Genomic DNA, 17,322 nt, shown 5'->3' on the forward strand with positions numbered 1-17,322 from the left:
AACCATTTATTTATGAATTTTAGAAGCCGTGAGTTTATTTAAATTATCTTTATCCCTATCCCTAATGTTTTGTCTCCTTCTGCCTTCATGGGAATAATAGATTTGATATACCCAGGATGCAGTGCGGTCCATTGCCTTCTCCTATTCCAAACTGCAGGAGCACACAGGTTTTGTCATTTTCCTAGATGTTTTTTTCACACCTTGTCTGTCGTGCCTCTTGCTGGTTACACATTGTGTAATATGACCTTGCAGTATACGTTGTCTTGTGATCAGATTGTCTCATTCAGTTTTTTATGTTTGAGACCAACAGTTTAAACTCAAATCAATGCAAAAACAATGATCTAGAATTGGTTAACTTCCAGATAAAGATACCTTTTTCCCCCATAAAATTCGAGACATTTTTCTTGAAGTGAGTTATAAAACTTAAAAATAACCAGCCAAGTTTTTCAGGAATCCCAGTTCTCTCGTGCTTGTGACCTTGAATGCCACAGAGCTGCGTGTTTGAGTGGGTTATGGCGCTCAGGGTCGCTGTGGTTGTCTGTATGAATGTCTGAAATGAGATTATCTCTGCTTTTGAGGTACAGTGAAGGTGAAGAACTGTGCCCCCACACTGGGGTGGTTGGCGAGGCTGTCTTTCTTCAGTCCATGGCTCTAGAGCTCACAGAGAAGGCTTTTTCCCAGGCGATTCTCAGATCTGTGTTCTGTTCGTCTTTCGGTAACACAGAAATGTGTGGTACGAGAGGCTTATGTTTCATTTAGGCCACTGCAGCCGCAAGTGGTTTGGCCCGAAATATAATCTGATATATAATAATAAATAAGCAAGCAGAATTCTAAAGTCTCGTTCAGAGTGTAGAGTGTAGATGACTAGGATGGGCACATACTGGTGCCATTTCCCAGGACTGGTCTAATCTACAGTACTTTGTGACTGATCTTTTTCTGTCTGCTTTCTTGTTTTCACACTTTCCCAAATGGATGGTTCCCTGGCCAATATAAGGCGGTGGATGTAAACAAGGCAGCATATGGCTGTGCTGAGTGCTAATATGTTCTATAGCGCTTGTGCCTTTAGTTATACTGTATGTGGATATAATTTCCAGAAGAAAAAAAAAAATCAAAGACAAAATGCATTTGCATAGTCAGGGTTAATCACTTATGGTGCACTTATCTAAACATTCCAACATTAGCCTCCTGGCTAGTTGTTTGTCCATGTGGTGTTTCCGTTTGCATTGCTAGTTATCTTGAATTTTAGTGTAATGCAATACGATCAATTATGTGTGTGTGTGTGTGTGTGTGTGTGTGTGTGTGTTTATATATACACTCAGTGATCACTTTATTAGGTAGACTTATACACGAGCTTGCTAATGCAAATATTCAATCAACCAATCATGTGGCAGCAACTAAATGCATAAAAGCATGCAGACGTGGTCAAAAGGTTCAGTTGTTTTTCAGGCCAAATGTCAGAATGGGCTAGAAAGTGACTTTGTGGAATGATTGTGGGTGCCAGACAGCGTGGTTTGAGTATCTTAGAAACTGCTGATCTCACACACAACAGTCTCTAGAGTTTTCAGGGAATGGTGCTGAAAACTAAAAACATTCAGTGAGCAGCAGTTCTGCGGGAAGAAGCACGTTGTTAATGAGAGAGGTTACAGGAGAAGGGCCAGACTGGTCGAAGCTGACAGGAAGGTGACAGTAACTAAGCAAATATATAACGTGTATATATATATATATATGTGTTTGTGTGTGAGTGAGTGTGTATATCTATATATGTTTTTGTGCGTGTGTCTGGGTGGGTGTGGATGTGTGTGGGTGCATATTTGTATGTGTGTGTATGTATGGGTGTATATTTGTATGTGTGTGTGTTTGTGTGTGTATGTGTGTGCGTATATTTGTATGTGTATGTGTGTGCGTATATATCTGTGTGTGTGTGTGTGTGTGTGTGTGTGTGTGTGTGATGTGAGCAGAGGCCTGGTGGCCGGCAGGCTGCACTGAGGGTTTCAGGGGGCCCCTGGGAGAGGGGCCAGTGTGAGGAGCTCAGCAAGGCCTCATTACCAACTCAGAGAGTGATGGAGTCCTGGGAGAGCCGTCCATGTCAGCTCTGTGTGTGTGCATACATGTGTGTGCGTGTGCTTCTGTGTCTCTGTCTGTGTGTGTCTGTGTGTGTGCATGCACGTGTATATGTGTGCTTCTGTCTGTCTGTGCGTGCCTGTGTCTGTGCATCCACGTGTGAATGTGTGTTAATGGATACATGACTGTATACCTGGCTGTGTGTTTACGTGTTTGTGTGTTTGTGCATATCTGTGTGGGTACATGCATGACAGTTTGTGCGCATGTGCTGATTTGCATGCCTGTGTGTGCGACTGCATGCATGTGTGTCAGAGAGTTTATGTGAGTGTGCACAATTGATCATTTTTGTGTCTATATTTGTGATGTTATATATGCACACATTTACACATGCATTTATGTTTGTGAATGGCACCCATGCATGAATGTTTGATTTTCGGAATGTGCGAATGTGCAATTGTGTATATGCATGAGAGCATTTGTGCATGTGTGTATGTGCTTGCGTGTGTGTTTGTTTGAGACAGAAGAGTTATGTAGGCTAGGCATTGCTATGGCCCAGGGCAGCCCTTGCTGTACTTCCACTTTGTAGAGCAGCAGAACTGTGACAGTAATGAGAATGATCAGGGAAAAAAAATGGGATCACAACTTTTTCATTCTTTTTCTTGAAACGATTGTCTTTAGTTTGTGAGAAGACTCCAGAGGACAGGGAAGTCTGTCTTGGTGACCATTAATGACTTTTGTTTGTAGAACTGTGCACAAAGAGCATTTTAAAGAATTTCTTTGGAGATGTGGTGTTATTTATTGTTTGTTGTATTCTCTCATGTGTTATTTATTTATTTTATTTATTTATTTATTTATTTGCTGCTGCTGCTGGATTTTTTTTCCTTCTTTTTTTGGGTAAAGAGCGGGTGCATTTGTTCAAGTGCAGCCATTCTTTACCCAAACTCCAACTTTTTAATATTAATATTATTGAAAAGGAGCCTCTTCCTCTGTCACTAATTTGAGTAATTTAAGATCCATAACCAGTTGGGTTGCTCATTGAAACAAATGAGGCTCCTGCCTCTGTTATTGCACCTAATGGGGACGTAATGTGTGTGTTTTCCAGCTGCTTAATAATGAAGTATCAATATTGCTGTCCTTGCTTTTATTAAAGCGTTTCATCACTGTGTGGACACTAATTTAAAGACTCTGAGAGCAATTGTTGGGAGTTGGAGGAGGGGGAGGAGGGGGGGAGGGGGGGTTGTGGGATTGGGGAAGATAAGGACAAAATCCCTTCCTTCGTAAGTAATTACCAGCATAATCACAACCACCCTTGTGATCATCATCATCATCATTGTGATTGTGGCGATGATTATTATCATTAATTATGAAAGCAGTAATATACTAATGCATTTATTTATTTGAATATGTATGTATGTGTTTGTAAGGCAAGCTCCAGAGCAAACATTTCAAGTGGTTTTACATAGCAAATGCAATGGGTACGATCATATTCAAATATTCATTTTTGTATGTTGTATATGCACTTTTCTGTTGTTGAGGAATTAACGACGGTCCACATTTTAAATGGGTCCTCCTATGATATGGGTATCCTTCTTATTCATTTAGAATCCCAATGAGTTGAAATCCTTCGCCTGATAAAGGTGAATTTTAGGCAGTGCTGTGCCGCTCCTCAGAACTCCCCGGTCTCCCCACCCTCTGGTGAGCTCAATACGACGCGCTGCGGTCGCAGTCCAGAGTGCAGCGCGTAACGCCGGTGTCGTCGATGTCAAGGCAGGTTCCTGGGTCCAATTATCTTTAAAAAAACTTGGGCAGAGGAGCTGGAGGAGATCGATGGTCGTGGTGTCGAGCCGTCGATACCTTCAGAGCCCGGGCCTATCGATCAGGAGGGGCTTATAGACGGGCGCTGTGAGCTGGATAATGTCAGGGGGGGGTTTGACGGAGAGCAGGGGCCCAGGTGCGCGGCATCGGGGCAGGAAGTGACAGCATGTGGCGGGGCCCCGGGGCCCCTGGGGGCCGGGATCAGGACCCGCTTCATCCGCAGAGCGGCTATCGGACCAGAGAGCATCGGGGAGAGGGGGGGGCCTCAGGGGCCCCCAGCACTGCAATTAAAAGTCTGGCCCCCTCATTGGTTATGGGCGGGGGGGGGGTGTCGGTGGGGGCAATAAAGCTAGGTGTTCACCAGCCCTCTCAGCGTCCGCCACTAGACCTGGGCACACACGCACACGCGCACACACGCGCGCGTGCTTGCTCCCGCCCCCCCCGCCCCCCTCCCCTTTCCCAAATCTGGTTCCCATTCCGTGGGCCGGATCCCCGAGCTGCCGCGCCGTCTCGATAATGATGGACGATTATTGGTCTCAGATCGCTTTATGATGTATGCACTCGTTAAAACTAAAGGCCCGATCGTTTCAGTTAAGTAACCTTTCTGTACATCATTTTAAGTGTGAAACTAATAACCGTTGCGCTTCTTCTGAAGGACTGGAGATTAAGATAGAAATGATGGGTGGGTACATAGAAACTAGTGCTCCTCCAGCAGTGAGACTTAAAAGGGAGGGATGGAGAGTTTTATATTACTGTGTACCAGTAGCACTAGGCGTGGTGTAAATTATGTGGGGAGTATTAAGTGTCTTTTTCAGCTCTTTTTCTACTTTTGAAGAAAAGTAGACTAGTAGTGCTGCCTTTACTGATAAGGGCTACCTTTTCTTGATGTTTTATTGTTATTATTTGGATAATTTGTTGCAGTTTGGATGGAATCACTGCATGCTTTGCGCTTGGATTTTATGTTTTCCCACAGTTCTCATTTTGCATGTGTATGCGTGCCCTTTGTACAGTGAAGTTTCTGTGTGTGTGTGTGTGTGCATGGAAATGTATTATGTATATTCAACACTTAACTGAATTAAAATAATGAGAAGAATTATATAATAAATAATAATGTATGGGCAAGTATTGTCTTTTTCAGTTTAAGTGTATTACAGTGTATTAATCTTCCTGAGTGTGCTTTTTTGTTGTTATGGCTTGGATATTTTCAGCCAGTGTACCTGTGCTTGCATGTTGGTGTTGTTTTTGGACATGCACGTGCGTGGGTTTTGTGCATGCGCCATGTGTTTGCATGTGTATGTTTTATGCATACATATGCAGTGTGTCTGTGGTTCTGTATATGTTGTCATGTATTTGATGTAGGTGCGTGTACATACGCAGTACGTGTTGTGAGGGTGTGTTTGGCGCATACGCAGTTGCCTGTGTAGGTAAACTTTTCTGTAAGTGTGTGTTATTAGTGTGTGTGTGTTTTTGTACATACACAGAGTGTATATGCACACAGCATGTGTGCTTTCCACCGTTTCGGGGGCGTCACACCGCCAGACCTAACCGGTGAGTGGGCCAGACTGTCCTACCCGGGACATGAAACGGACCCGACCAACTCCGCAGTCGTAATTTATTATTCGCGCTCATGCAAATGCTACACGTGTAAAACGGATCTTAAATTAATCTCAGAAGTTCCAAATTTCGCTGAAGGCTATCCTCCCGCAGCTTCTCCTGGCTTCGGAAAATTAATTAGCTGTTTGTCATCCAAAGCTGGACTGGGGGAATTGGGGGCTGGTGGCCACGGCGCAGGCGGACCTGATGAACGGGAGGGGCTGACAGACAGCGTCTGACTGAGCCCGGGCCCTGCAGGTGCCGCTTCCAAATGAAGCTCCTGACGAATCGCGCGCCTCATCAATTCTGAGGGAGCGGCGGTGCGGAGGCCCCGCCCAGAGGCTTTACCCCCGCGCGGCGACAGACAGGGTGTGGCGGTTAGGGGGGGAGGGATCGGGGTTGATGATTATTCGGCTTTGGCTGAGTTCCCCCCCCCGCTCGCCCCCTCCGGGCCCTGTATCGGGCGGGTGTCGGGGCGTCGGAGGTGGGGGTGTTGAGGGGGCTGGGGGGGGGGGGGGGGTCGATGTGTGGTATGTGGCTCAGGTTTCCTCTCACGCGGTTTAGAGTGCTGGGAATAAGCAGAGGTGACTCAGGCGTGACCAGAATCGTATAAGAAACCAAAGTAACTGAGCAGGCGCAGCCTTGTATTAGTCACTGTCTCTTGCAGTGACGATGTCAAACGGCCGACGCTAGGTTCCTACCGCAGCCCTCCTGCCTCTGTGACGCAGGTCGGGTGGAGTTAAACGAGGTTGCGCTCTGTTAGCTCTCATCCAGAGCCAAAAGGGGGAGCATAAGGCCCTCCCACGGATGAATGTGAGCAATAGCGTCAGATTAACTGCACTCCCTGACCAGCGAGTATAGATGTGGGCTCGTGTGTCACGTCCAGTTTAACTGCATCAGCAGAGTCCCAACCACAAAATGTGATTAAGCATTGCAGTCGGCAGACACTCCAGGACTCCATTTCCCAGCATGCCGCAGCTGCGCTTTACTCCACATAGTGCGCAGGCACCCTCTGGGATGGTACCGGTAGCGTCACGGCTTTGAGTTTCGGGCATACTCCCTGTGCCAAGCAGCTCCCCCCCCCCAACGTCCCTACCAACCGCTACCGTGGCAACTGTAGGCAACGCATCTCAGCCGGCTCCTGGAGACAAACGACAAATATAGCACCTGCGCCGGCGGGGTTTGTCCCTCCGAGGGGCGTCGCGATGGAGAAGGCCTGAGCCGCCTCCAAGAAAATCCCTGTTTTTTTGTTGTTGTTTCCCTGTGTACCACACCCCCCTCCTCTGTAAGCCACAGTAGCGGATGTTGCCGGGCTGGTTTCCTGCGCAACCCCCCCCCCCCCCAAAACACACACACACACACACACACACACACACACATACACACCCACACCCACACCCCTCCCCTCTCTTTGTTGTCAGGCCTGGCCCCGTGTCTCTAATCCCCAGGCCCGGGGCTGCTGGGTAACAGCTGAAAGTGAGGCCGGGTCGGCCTCTCTCTCCGCCATCTCCCCGCCGGCCCCTCTCTTTCACTGTTACCCATATGGCCAGCCAGCGCCGCGTCCCCAGGGGCCTGTTAGCGCTCCGGAGGACCCCCCCCTCCTCCCGCTCCCCACGCGGGGGCCCGAGCTCACACCACCGCTGTTTTCTTTTGTGTGTCCTTTATCCTCTCTTTTTTTGGGTTCGGCGGCATTATTTGGGGTGATGGACCGATTCTGTGTCGTTTTTTCTTTTTCCCCCCCTCTCGGCCTGCCTCTCTCTCCCTCTTTCTCCCTCTCTCTTTCTGCTGCCGGTCCCTCACTTCCTGTCCTTTTCCCCCTCCCTCTCTCCACTCTTTTAATTGATAGTCCTTTTCTTCTCCTCCCCACCTCGGCCTGCCTGCCGTTTCTCCGGGCCGTGCCCTGTTATATGGTGTGGTGCAGTTAATGCTGGATTTATTGGTCCCGTTAGGTGTATAAATCTATCTCGCTTTTTTTCTTTCCACAGGAAACTCTTCAGACTCTGACCAAGTTCTGCTTCCCCTTCAACGCAGACAGGTAGGGTGGCGTTATCAGGCCCCTGCTCTAGCCGGCTGGCCGCAGCCAGACCTCTGAGGGGAGCTAAACCCCACAAGCCAGTGAGGTTGCTGTCTCTTTAAGTGTGATTTAACGTCGCCAGATGGGAGCTAAATTTGCTGTGTCCCCTTACAGGGCCTTAGATTTCAAAGTGCAACTCAGTTTACCGTCAGCACCAAAAACATTACTCCTCTCCAGTAATCCTATCGCCATCGGCTGGACCTCCGAGGCCACATAAATTCAAGTGAAATAAAAAGTATTGATAGGTTTTTTTGGGGGGAAAAACGCGTAGATTTTTTAAAACATGCATGCATTGTTATGCTGTACGTGAGGGCCAATCACGTCATGGTTACTCACATGACCAATGACACTAACACAAGGAAACGGCACTGGCGTGTTATCAAGAACAACCCCTCTCTGTGCGCAATAACTTTTATTCCTATAAACTCTGATAGCAGAGTGTTTCCCTTCAGCATCGCGGTGGATTGAAGGTGTAATTATAGTGTTACCTGATACGCAGGTGACAGATTGACTGCCTGGTCATTAAAATTCAAGGGCTGTGTTCCAAAGTTTCCCAAATGTTGCTTTGTCTTTTATTAGGTTGCGATCATACTTCATACTTCAACCAGGTATAAAAATAATATCCTCACATCAATCTATATAAGCAATATCATTTTTTTTTTCAAGTAGATGCCTACAGATTCAAATTGATTTAATTAAAGTTAAGGGCTTCAAACATTGTGGCACCAAAGACTCAGATATTGAATGCTAGCGCCCTCTCTAGGTGAGATTGAAGTACTACTTAGGAGGTTCTGCTTTTTGATATGAAGGGTAGCCGTTAGAAGGCTTTATTATTGTCTCTGTCCAATGGGAGAGCATGTTCCCATCATGCCCCCCTTCCGCCCCAGTGCTGTAGCAGGTTGCCTGCGGTGGACCGTGGCGGGGGTGCGGGGAGAGACAAAGGGCAGTGCCCCCCCTGGGATCCCCCGATCATAACGCTGTCATCCCCCGCCCCCCCAGGGCCGCCCCCGCTCGTCAGCACCATTTGTCACGTCTGAACGGTGGCTGAGCTCGCCCGCGATCCCCGCGTTTAGCCACGACAAGCCCAAACCGGCCGTCACCGTGACCCCCGACCGCGCGGCCGCGGACCTGCCGCGAGGCGCAGCCGCCGAGGGCGCGTTAGCCTGGGCCCGACTGGCCCCGAGCGCAGAGAACGTGCGCGCACACCCCCGCGGACGAACACACGGACGTCTGGGTTTCACTCGCTTTTTCAGACCGGCTTACAGGGCTTCGGGGGCTTGATTAGGGAAGCCCGGCCTAGCCGCGCTCAGAAAAACTGTTTAATCAGCGGGCTGTCTGTCACTCGGCTGTTGCAAATTCATGATGATGTTGGTTCTGAGGAGCGGTTAGGCGCGCTAGGCAGGCGCTGCATAGATTAACAGCAGAATATTTAAAAAGGCTGGCGGAGATGAAAGGAGCACTGCTGTTTGTTTAATTAAGGTGCGAACACATTGATTTTGTGGTTATTACTTCAATTAAATGAACAAGCATACCTGTAATGTTGATGTCATCCTGTCCTGGTGGAGCTCAGAGGAAAGCCCATCATCATAGAAGCCGGTCGATGATAGTGACCGCTTGCCCTCAATGATGGTGCCTTTTTGCCCTCAGATGATTTTGACTGTCGTGGTGACCGTTCGCCCTTAGTGATGTTACTTTTTTACATTTTTAACAAATTTTAAAAGATCAAACAGAAGCAATCTCTCTCTCTCTCTTTTCCCCTTGTGGGGATTGTTTGGGTTTGTTTCTTTTTTGTTTTTGAAGTTCTATCATTTCTAATTACAGTTTCTGGAAAATGTCTCAATAAATGTCTCAATAAACTTTTGGATCTCAATCTCTCTCTCTCTCTCTCTCTCTCTCAATCTCTCTCACGCTCTCTCTCTTTCTCTGTCTCTCTCTCCCTCTCTCAATCTCTTTCTGTCACGTTCTCTTGCTCTGTCTCTCTCTCCCTCTCACTCTCTTTCCCTCTCTTGCTCTCTCTCTCTCCCTCACAGTCTGACGCTCAGTCAGGTGGGGCAGAACTTCACCTTCGTGCTGACAGACATCGAGAGCAAACAGAGGTTCGGTTTCTGCCGTCTATCGTCAGGAGCTCGTAGCTGCTTCTGCATCCTAAGGTGAGAGTACCTTGTTTATGAGTGCCTTAGTTTATGTTTGGTATTATGTCTGAAGCTCTGCTTCTGCATCCTATGGTGAGAGTACCTTGTTTATGAGTGCCTTAGTTTATGTTTAGTGTTATGTCTCAAGCTGAGGGTTACAGGGTCAAACAGCAAGTTCCCACAGACCTGGCTTACCCCAGTGTTTATAAAACGCCCCCTATGTCATACTGGGTTGAAAATCCATACTATCAAAATCTGTCCACGTCCTATGAATTTCATGTACTTCATAGCCTGTAATCTTCCATGCTAAAACCAACCTTTGCCAAACCTCCTTGCTACATAGCATTGTAGGACCAGGAAACCTGCCAGGCCACAATATCACTGAAGGTTGTGCATAGAATTGAGCTTAATATTAGTTTAATCCAAACTAGTGCTAATTTAATTAGAAAAATACATATTTCTGATACATGATGAGAATGCACATACCGTAAATCTGCCGTTTTGATTTGATTTGAATGCTTGAATTAATTTCACAAAATTGTCTATTTTCACTTAACAAGATTTTTTGCTAGTGATTCTGATAATTGATGTGCTTCTTAATCAAGCAAAATAAATTTTAATTAAATTACTGTTAAACTTCCACCGTAGGCCATGCCTTCACTGTGAAGGCACATTCTATTTGAAATGAAACAGTGAGTATGAATTTAACATGCGGATGGTCAGCTATAATTTGCAGGTGTTTACATCCATATTGGGTGAATGTAGAAATTTTTTTACACAATATTTGTGGCAGTCAAAGTGGCAAAAATTGACGTAAAAAAAACCGCAATGTCTATTTCCAAATATAATCACACAGTTTTTCACAAACATCCACAGACCTTGTTGTACGCGATTTCCGGCGAAAACAATTTTCTACAATAGTACGCCAACTGTGTATATCCGCACGAAAGTTTCAACCAAAGCACGCCAGTATTCTGAGGTACAGTGTCAACATAGTTTGAAAACATTGTTTCAACATTGTCTTAATTCCTACATGGATCGCTGGATGTAAATACCCTGAGCTGACAGTCTACACTTTATCATCATATTCATTGCTTCAGTTCAAGTCCAATGTCCTGGAGCACAGAGCCAAAACCACAGAAACGGTGTCACTGTCCACTGCCAAATGCTTACGCACTACACTGTAAATAATTATATGTGCTATTATATGTGCTATATTTAGATGTGCTATTACTTAATATTTGCATTCAGTGATCACTTTATTAGGTTGACTTGTACACCAGCTTGTTAATGTAAATATTTAATCTTGTGGCTGCAACTAAATGCATAAAAGCATGCAGACATGGTCAAGAGGTTCAGCTGTTTTTCAGACCAAATGTCAGAATTGGGATGAAATGTGATCTTTGAAAAGTGACTTTGACCGTGGAATGATTATTGGTGCCAGACAGCGTGGTTTGAGTATTTCCTGGGATTTTCACGCACAACATCCAATGGGCAGCAGGGTGGAACTGCTAATGAGAGAGGTCAGAGGTAAAGGGCCAGACTTGTCAATGGTAATAGTAATGCAAATAACCACTCATCATAACAGTGGTGTGCAGAAGAGCATCTCTGAACACACAACGCGTCAAACCTCTAAGTGGATAAATGTGTACAGGAGCAGAACATTTAAGTCTGAAAAGTAAGTCTGATAAGTACCTAATAAAGTGCTCACTGAGTGTATATTATTAATATATTCTTGTGTTGAATGAGCTTTTAGCTGATGCAACCATAATGGGTCAGATAAGCACATGAAGTAAAGATGTCCTATGCAAAATGAATGTATGCTGTTTTGCCAACCACTTTGTTGAAAATATGCCAATTATCCAATCACAGTGGCCTGGAGTCAGTCTCTCCACCATCCCCTCCCGCTTCCCCTGGCTATGAGACCCCTCTAGGTGTCTGGTCCTCAGGAACACAGGCTCCTTCCCTGGTTCACGCATCATTTGGGAGTTTAATCCCCCAAAATGTCTCCTCTGTCGAGGAGCAAGCATTCCTCTGCACTGCCTGAAAACAACAGACCAAAAAAAAAAAAATGAAAGGAGGCTCCCCTTTGATGGGAACGTCGCGAGACGGCGTGGCGCGTGCGGTACCTGCGCATTCCGTATGCACGTCTGAAACGGCGGTAACAAAGAGAGAGCGCTGTAACGGGGCTTCCACCATCTTTAATTACTGGTGCGAGAAGAAAGGGAGTGTGCGGCGTGGCGTCTGAAAGGGCGCTCGACGGGGGGCCGGGCCCTGTGATAAACACGCCACGCTCACAGCTGACGGGCTACAGAAGCCACGCATCAAAGGCAAGCCGTTTCATGTAGGCCCCGCTGTCAAAAGGTGAATTATTTATCATAATGTGCTGCTTCCAAGCTGTTTAGGCATCAGGAATGGAACACGCATTAAAACAAACACCTTCAGATCGGCGCCCATTTGTTTGCGGCTCTCGGGCTCGGTGACAACGCGGCAGCTGGGGGCGGGAGGCGGGGTTTCGCACGCCGTCTGCGCAGACAAAGTCGGAGGGGGGGAGGTGCCCCGGTGCACGCCCGGAGGTCAGGCGTGGGGTGGGGAAAGGCCTAAGATTCCAGATACCTATCGTGTGACTTGACGGAGTCGGGTGAATGGTCTGCCGGTTTATGTCAGTAGCATCGCGGATGTGGCTAAAGGGGCCACAACGAGCTGGTGTACCGAATGGAGTGCAGCCTAAACGCCTAGTGCAGGGATCATCAAATCGCGGTCCTTGAGGGTCGAGAACTGCTGGTTTTCCACCCCCCCCCCCCCTTTACCTGGGAAGTCTGGCCAATCAGAAGCACTGATTGTTCAGTTAATTGCCCGGGAGGGAAAACCAGGGCTGGATTGGATTAGGATCGGAGGGCCGGATTTGATGATCCCTGTTGACGCAGCTTTAGTTCAGTGCGGTCGGGGTTCATTGGGACTTTCTGCACGAGGCCCAGCATGAGTACCCTAGAATCCCTTCCTTCCCTATCATCGAGTGGCCTTTTCCCTTCTATCCCTATTCCCTTCTATCCCTATCGCCGACCCCTTCCCCCCCTACCACAGGAGCGTGGGGCTGGTTTGGTGAGCGCTCAGCTCAATCTCTTCTGCCAGGGGGCGGGGCCCTGCATCCGGCTCAAAGAAAAAAAGATCAAGGAAAAACACTGCAGAATAATAATCTGAAATCTTTTTTCCTACTTTCTTACCCCTTCCTCTCTTTCTCCAATTTTTTCTCCCGTTCCTCCTGCACGCACTCACTCTCTTTCTTGGTTGGTCTCCAGTTAAATCTCCAGCTGGCTGAGAGCCCCTCTCGCTCACTCTCATTTCCGATGCATGATCTGCAGAGAAATTAGAAGTGACTCTATTAGTTGCTGCATTGTGTAAATACTAGGGGGTTGTGATTTATTGAAGTTGGAGGCATTTCCCACATTATGAAATAATTCATTTCACCTGTAGTTATGGGCAGGGGTTGCTAAGGACAGTTATTGTGTCCGACAGTAATTGCGGCGTGATGCAGTGAATTAGCCGTTTGAAAATTCTAAATCCATGTTCTAGAATTGTTACATCAGCATTAGAATGTTTAGTGACGAACATTCCGATCATGTATTAGTGATCTTACACCGTAACGGGTTAACTGTAAACATGACTGCTATTTGCGCTGGAACCCTAGAAACACATAAAGAGAACCCTGTTAATTCATAATCAGAATGGCACTGATGATAACGTGTTGCCTGCAGCTCCTCTATTGCGCAAACAATGGAAAAAAAATTCTAATGCTCACTCAGTGAAAGGCCATGCCAAACAATGTGCCCGAGTGACTTGCTGTTTGGGGGTAATCCGGCAAAGCCAGGGTTCTCTCTAAACCCTGCTAATTGGATAGGGAGGATTCTGACCAGGTGTGATATGTATTTGACAGCACCATTAAATGATCAGCGATTTATTCTTCTGAGAGCTAGGGGTCAAAGCTTTGCCTTTAGGTGTCCGATCATGTGCCTAAATTTGCTTGTGGGAGTCTGACACGGGACAGCCTGACATATGCAAGGTGAAGTATTACTCTTTCCTTTTCCTTTCTTTTCCTCTCTCCCTCTCCCCCCACCTCTCTCTCTCTTTCTCCCTCTCTCTCCCTCTCCCTCTCCCTCTTTCACTGTCTTTCTCTCTCTCTCTCTCTCTCTCTCTCTCTCTCTGTCTCTCACTCCCATTCCACCATCTATCATGCTCTCCCCCTCTCCATTTCCAAGGTGAGATTCCACTTTAATTGAGAAGAAACATGTGGAGAGATCAGAAATATCTCAAGGGATTAAAGCAAAGTTCTGAATTTGTACTACTCTCGGCTTGTGTTTGGAGCAAGGGGTCTGCTGGGAATGAATGTAGTTAGTGTGACCTTTGACCCCGAGAGCTGTTGACATGGAAGGCAGCCAAAAAGGGTCCACAGAGCTCCTTTGTTAATCTCATTCATGGCTCCCTACAAACTTCAGGCGGTGGAAGTTGCCAGCTCAAATCTGTGGAATGCGGAGGCCTTTTTCCCATGCTTTGGAAATAGAGGTGGGCCCTCAACCAGCAAGACTCCTTTAACAGGGCTTCTTCGGCTCAACTCAATCGACACTGACAGTTTCCTGGCTTGGGCTTGCCAACTGGCAGAGCAGTGGAGCGCGGGGACAGGCCGGGCCCGTTTTTCAGGCTGCTCGGGCCTCTGTCCGCGGGGCAGCAGCCCAAACGCACCTCCAGCCCTCCCCGGGGAACCCCTGCAGAGCATCGGCCAGCCCCCCCCCCCCCTCCTCCCTGCACCCCAGCAACCCCGGGGTCCCCCCTCCTCCACCAGGAGAAAGGGGGCAGGATCGTAATCCTGAAAAATGTAGTGCTGTTTCCAAGTGCTCTTGACACTAACAGAGCCAGGGCGGGTTTTACAGTGGCCCCCACGGCACAGACTGGAGCCCTTCTGCAGATGGGGTCTCCACTTTCTGCACACAGCTTTACAGCAGCTCTTTTGGCACGTAGCGGAAACAACTTTCAAAAGTCGTCCAAAACTAGACTCGTGCTCGTAAGAACCAAACATAATTAAGAGTGACTTTGAATTCATTGCTATTACTGACTTGCTGTAATAGTCTTGGCCTGCAAGGAGGGATAGGGGAAGGGAGAGAGGGAGAAAGAGGGAGGGAGAGAGTGGGAGAAAGAGGGAGAAACAGTGGGGGAAAGAGGGTGAAAGAATGAGAGAGAGAGAGGGAGAAAGAGCGGGGGAAAGAGAGGGAGAGAGAGAGAGAGAGAGAGAGATGAGGTGAATTGTCGAGGCTGTTGTCCACAGACAGTCTCGGCAGGTGTCTTTGGAGAGGCTAGGGGGGTGGGTCTATCCTGGGTTCCTCCCTCCTGCAGCTGTGGGGATTATAGCAGGGCAGGGGCCTCTCAAGGCTTTGTGTCCCCCCTCCCCTCCCAATTCCACGCCCCCCCCCCTCCACGATGGCCACAGAGTCATTAGAGCAGTGGCCTCTCCATCGGAGGGCCGTACCCGCTCACGCGTACACGCTCCGATTGGGGAGAAATCAATGGAGATTAGATTAGTTCACCCCTCAATCTGCAATAATGGCTACCCGCTGGAGGCTAAGTGGAAGTCTGCGGGGTTGAGCGCGGGGCGGAAGCGCCAGGCGCGGCTCTGTTTGATTTCCATTTAAAGCGAATGATTTGTGATTATACCCTTGACTGAGCGCTTCTCCGCGCTATTCACACGGCCACGCGAGGAACCGCCGCCGCCCCGCCGCCTGGCTTCCCGGCCTGCGTCGGCATCCGCGTCGACTTCCTCACCCGGGGCGTCCGCAAACGCTGCGCTACTGTACGTCGCCAGCGAGGGGTTTACCCTTCACACCAGTGTAGTTTTTCGGTATCTGTGTACACGTACTTGCCATGGCTGTTACAGTGAATGAAGCCCAGGTTTCACGATGTGAAACAGACTTGCTGAAATCCAGGACGTCTGGCCAGTACTGAGATCTGATATTCAAATAATTAGGTTATCAATGAATAAAACTTATTTGGAATGTAAAACGTGGTTGTTTTTCACGTGGTTGTAGGGGAAGGCGTTACGCCAGTCTTCTTCCTGCCCTTTTCCTTTTAGCTTTTTTCGTTTTTAGCTTGCCCCCCTTTATCTGTCCTCTTCCGTCTTCAGAGTCTGTTGCTCAGCGGACATGAGGAAGTACCTGCAGTCCAGCACAATGGAGCCCTTTCAGATTCCTGACCTTCCCCCTGGGCTTCCAGGCTGGGCGGGTTGGGCACAACAGTGCTCTTGGCACCGTGCCTTTTTGGGCTAGCGCCTCTCCTGCGCTGTCCGTCTTCACACCAGGCCGGAGCTTGTCCAGTCAGGGGGGCCGTGCCACTCCGCCGGTCTGCTCCCGGTTACCGCCGGTCTGCTCCCGGTTACCGCCGGCCTGCTGGCAGCGCGCGGTAGCTCCGTGATTTACCGGCAGCCCTTCCCGCTAACGCTTTCCATCTGGGGCCACAAGGGCCCGTACGGGCGTGGCGGAGACCCTGTCCTGTGCACATCCGGCTGACGGCACTCCAGTTCGGTACTGGAGCGGGGAGAGGGGATGTCGGGACCTTCTACATATCTGCCGACCCCCCCCTTACCAAGGCAACATTACATTTTCTTTACGTTACATTTTGTTTCGCAGACGCTTTTATCAAAAGCACGTGGCTTTTGATAAAAGCGTCTGCTAAACAAAATGTAACAAAGAGGTGCATATGAAGGTCATTAGACCGTATAGAACAGGTTGGAGAAGCTGCAATTCAGAAAGAAACCGTTGTGTCGTACAGCCATGAGAATAATTTCTCGTACACATGGTTAAGGGGAAATGGCAAATAGGCCAAGTAAGGAATTATCAATGCAATTTTTGTGGTGGGATATTTACAGAAGCCGTAGGTACAATGACGGTACCCCGGACAGGAATCAAACCTGCAACCACTTCAGTGGCAAATCCTTGACTGGCTGGGGAAGGGCTTCCCTGGGCCGAGGCCCCTCACCACATGAGAGCTTGTCAATGGAGATAAATGGAACGGCGGAACAAAGGGTGGCAGTCATGTCCTCTGGTTTTTTTTATCAGTGTTCGATGAAGCTCAGAGAAAGGCCGCAAACAATAGCATGCGGCTGTTGCATGAACCCACTTGGGCTACCATTCTTTACTCCCACAATCCCATTCAGTCCTTTTTCAAGCTTTATTTGGCTTCTAATTATTGCGCGTGAGTTGTTTACGTAAAGACTTTAGGTTTGTTTCTTTCAGAGTCGGTTTAATTGGGTAACCAGCGGAAAGAAAAAAAAAAGGATTGCTTGTTTTAGTAATATGAAGGCGTTGCTATTGTAGTTTTTCACAGGAGGATCCCCTCCCCACGACTCTCGTTCTGTTCTGTAAATCATTCCTTTCCTTTTTCACTTCTGTGGATGAGCTGCCTTTGAATTGGCCAGCTTCCGCGTCCTGCCTTCTGGCTGCTGGCCCCTGATCACCAAAAGCAGGTAGCAGGAGTAAGTCATGGATCCTGATATTTATGCCCCTACGCGTTTACTGCTTAATGAGTTAGTTCTGAAAAGCACCCACCAGAGTTCGCCGCCTTGGCCTGCTGGAAAGGCTATCCGAGCCGTAATTGGGCTAGCGG

General features: G+C 48.1%; 1 protein-coding gene across 2 annotated transcripts in view; it reads left to right on the forward strand.

The window, feature by feature from the left end:
• dennd1a (DENN/MADD domain containing 1A) overlaps nucleotides 1-17,322 on the forward strand; it is a 137,818-nt gene that overhangs the window by 41,920 nt on the left and 78,576 nt on the right. For both annotated transcript variants that reach the window (XM_061259839.1, XM_061259840.1), the window contains exons 4-5: nucleotides 7,455-7,504; nucleotides 9,574-9,693. In XM_061259839.1, coding sequence (XP_061115823.1) covers nucleotides 7,455-7,504; nucleotides 9,574-9,693 — 170 coding nt within the window. The remainder of the gene's footprint in view (nucleotides 1-7,454; nucleotides 7,505-9,573; nucleotides 9,694-17,322) is intronic.

The sequence above is a fragment of the Conger conger genome, chromosome 11 (genome assembly GCF_963514075.1).
Source record: "Conger conger chromosome 11, fConCon1.1, whole genome shotgun sequence".
NCBI lineage: Eukaryota > Metazoa > Chordata > Actinopteri > Anguilliformes > Congridae > Conger > Conger conger.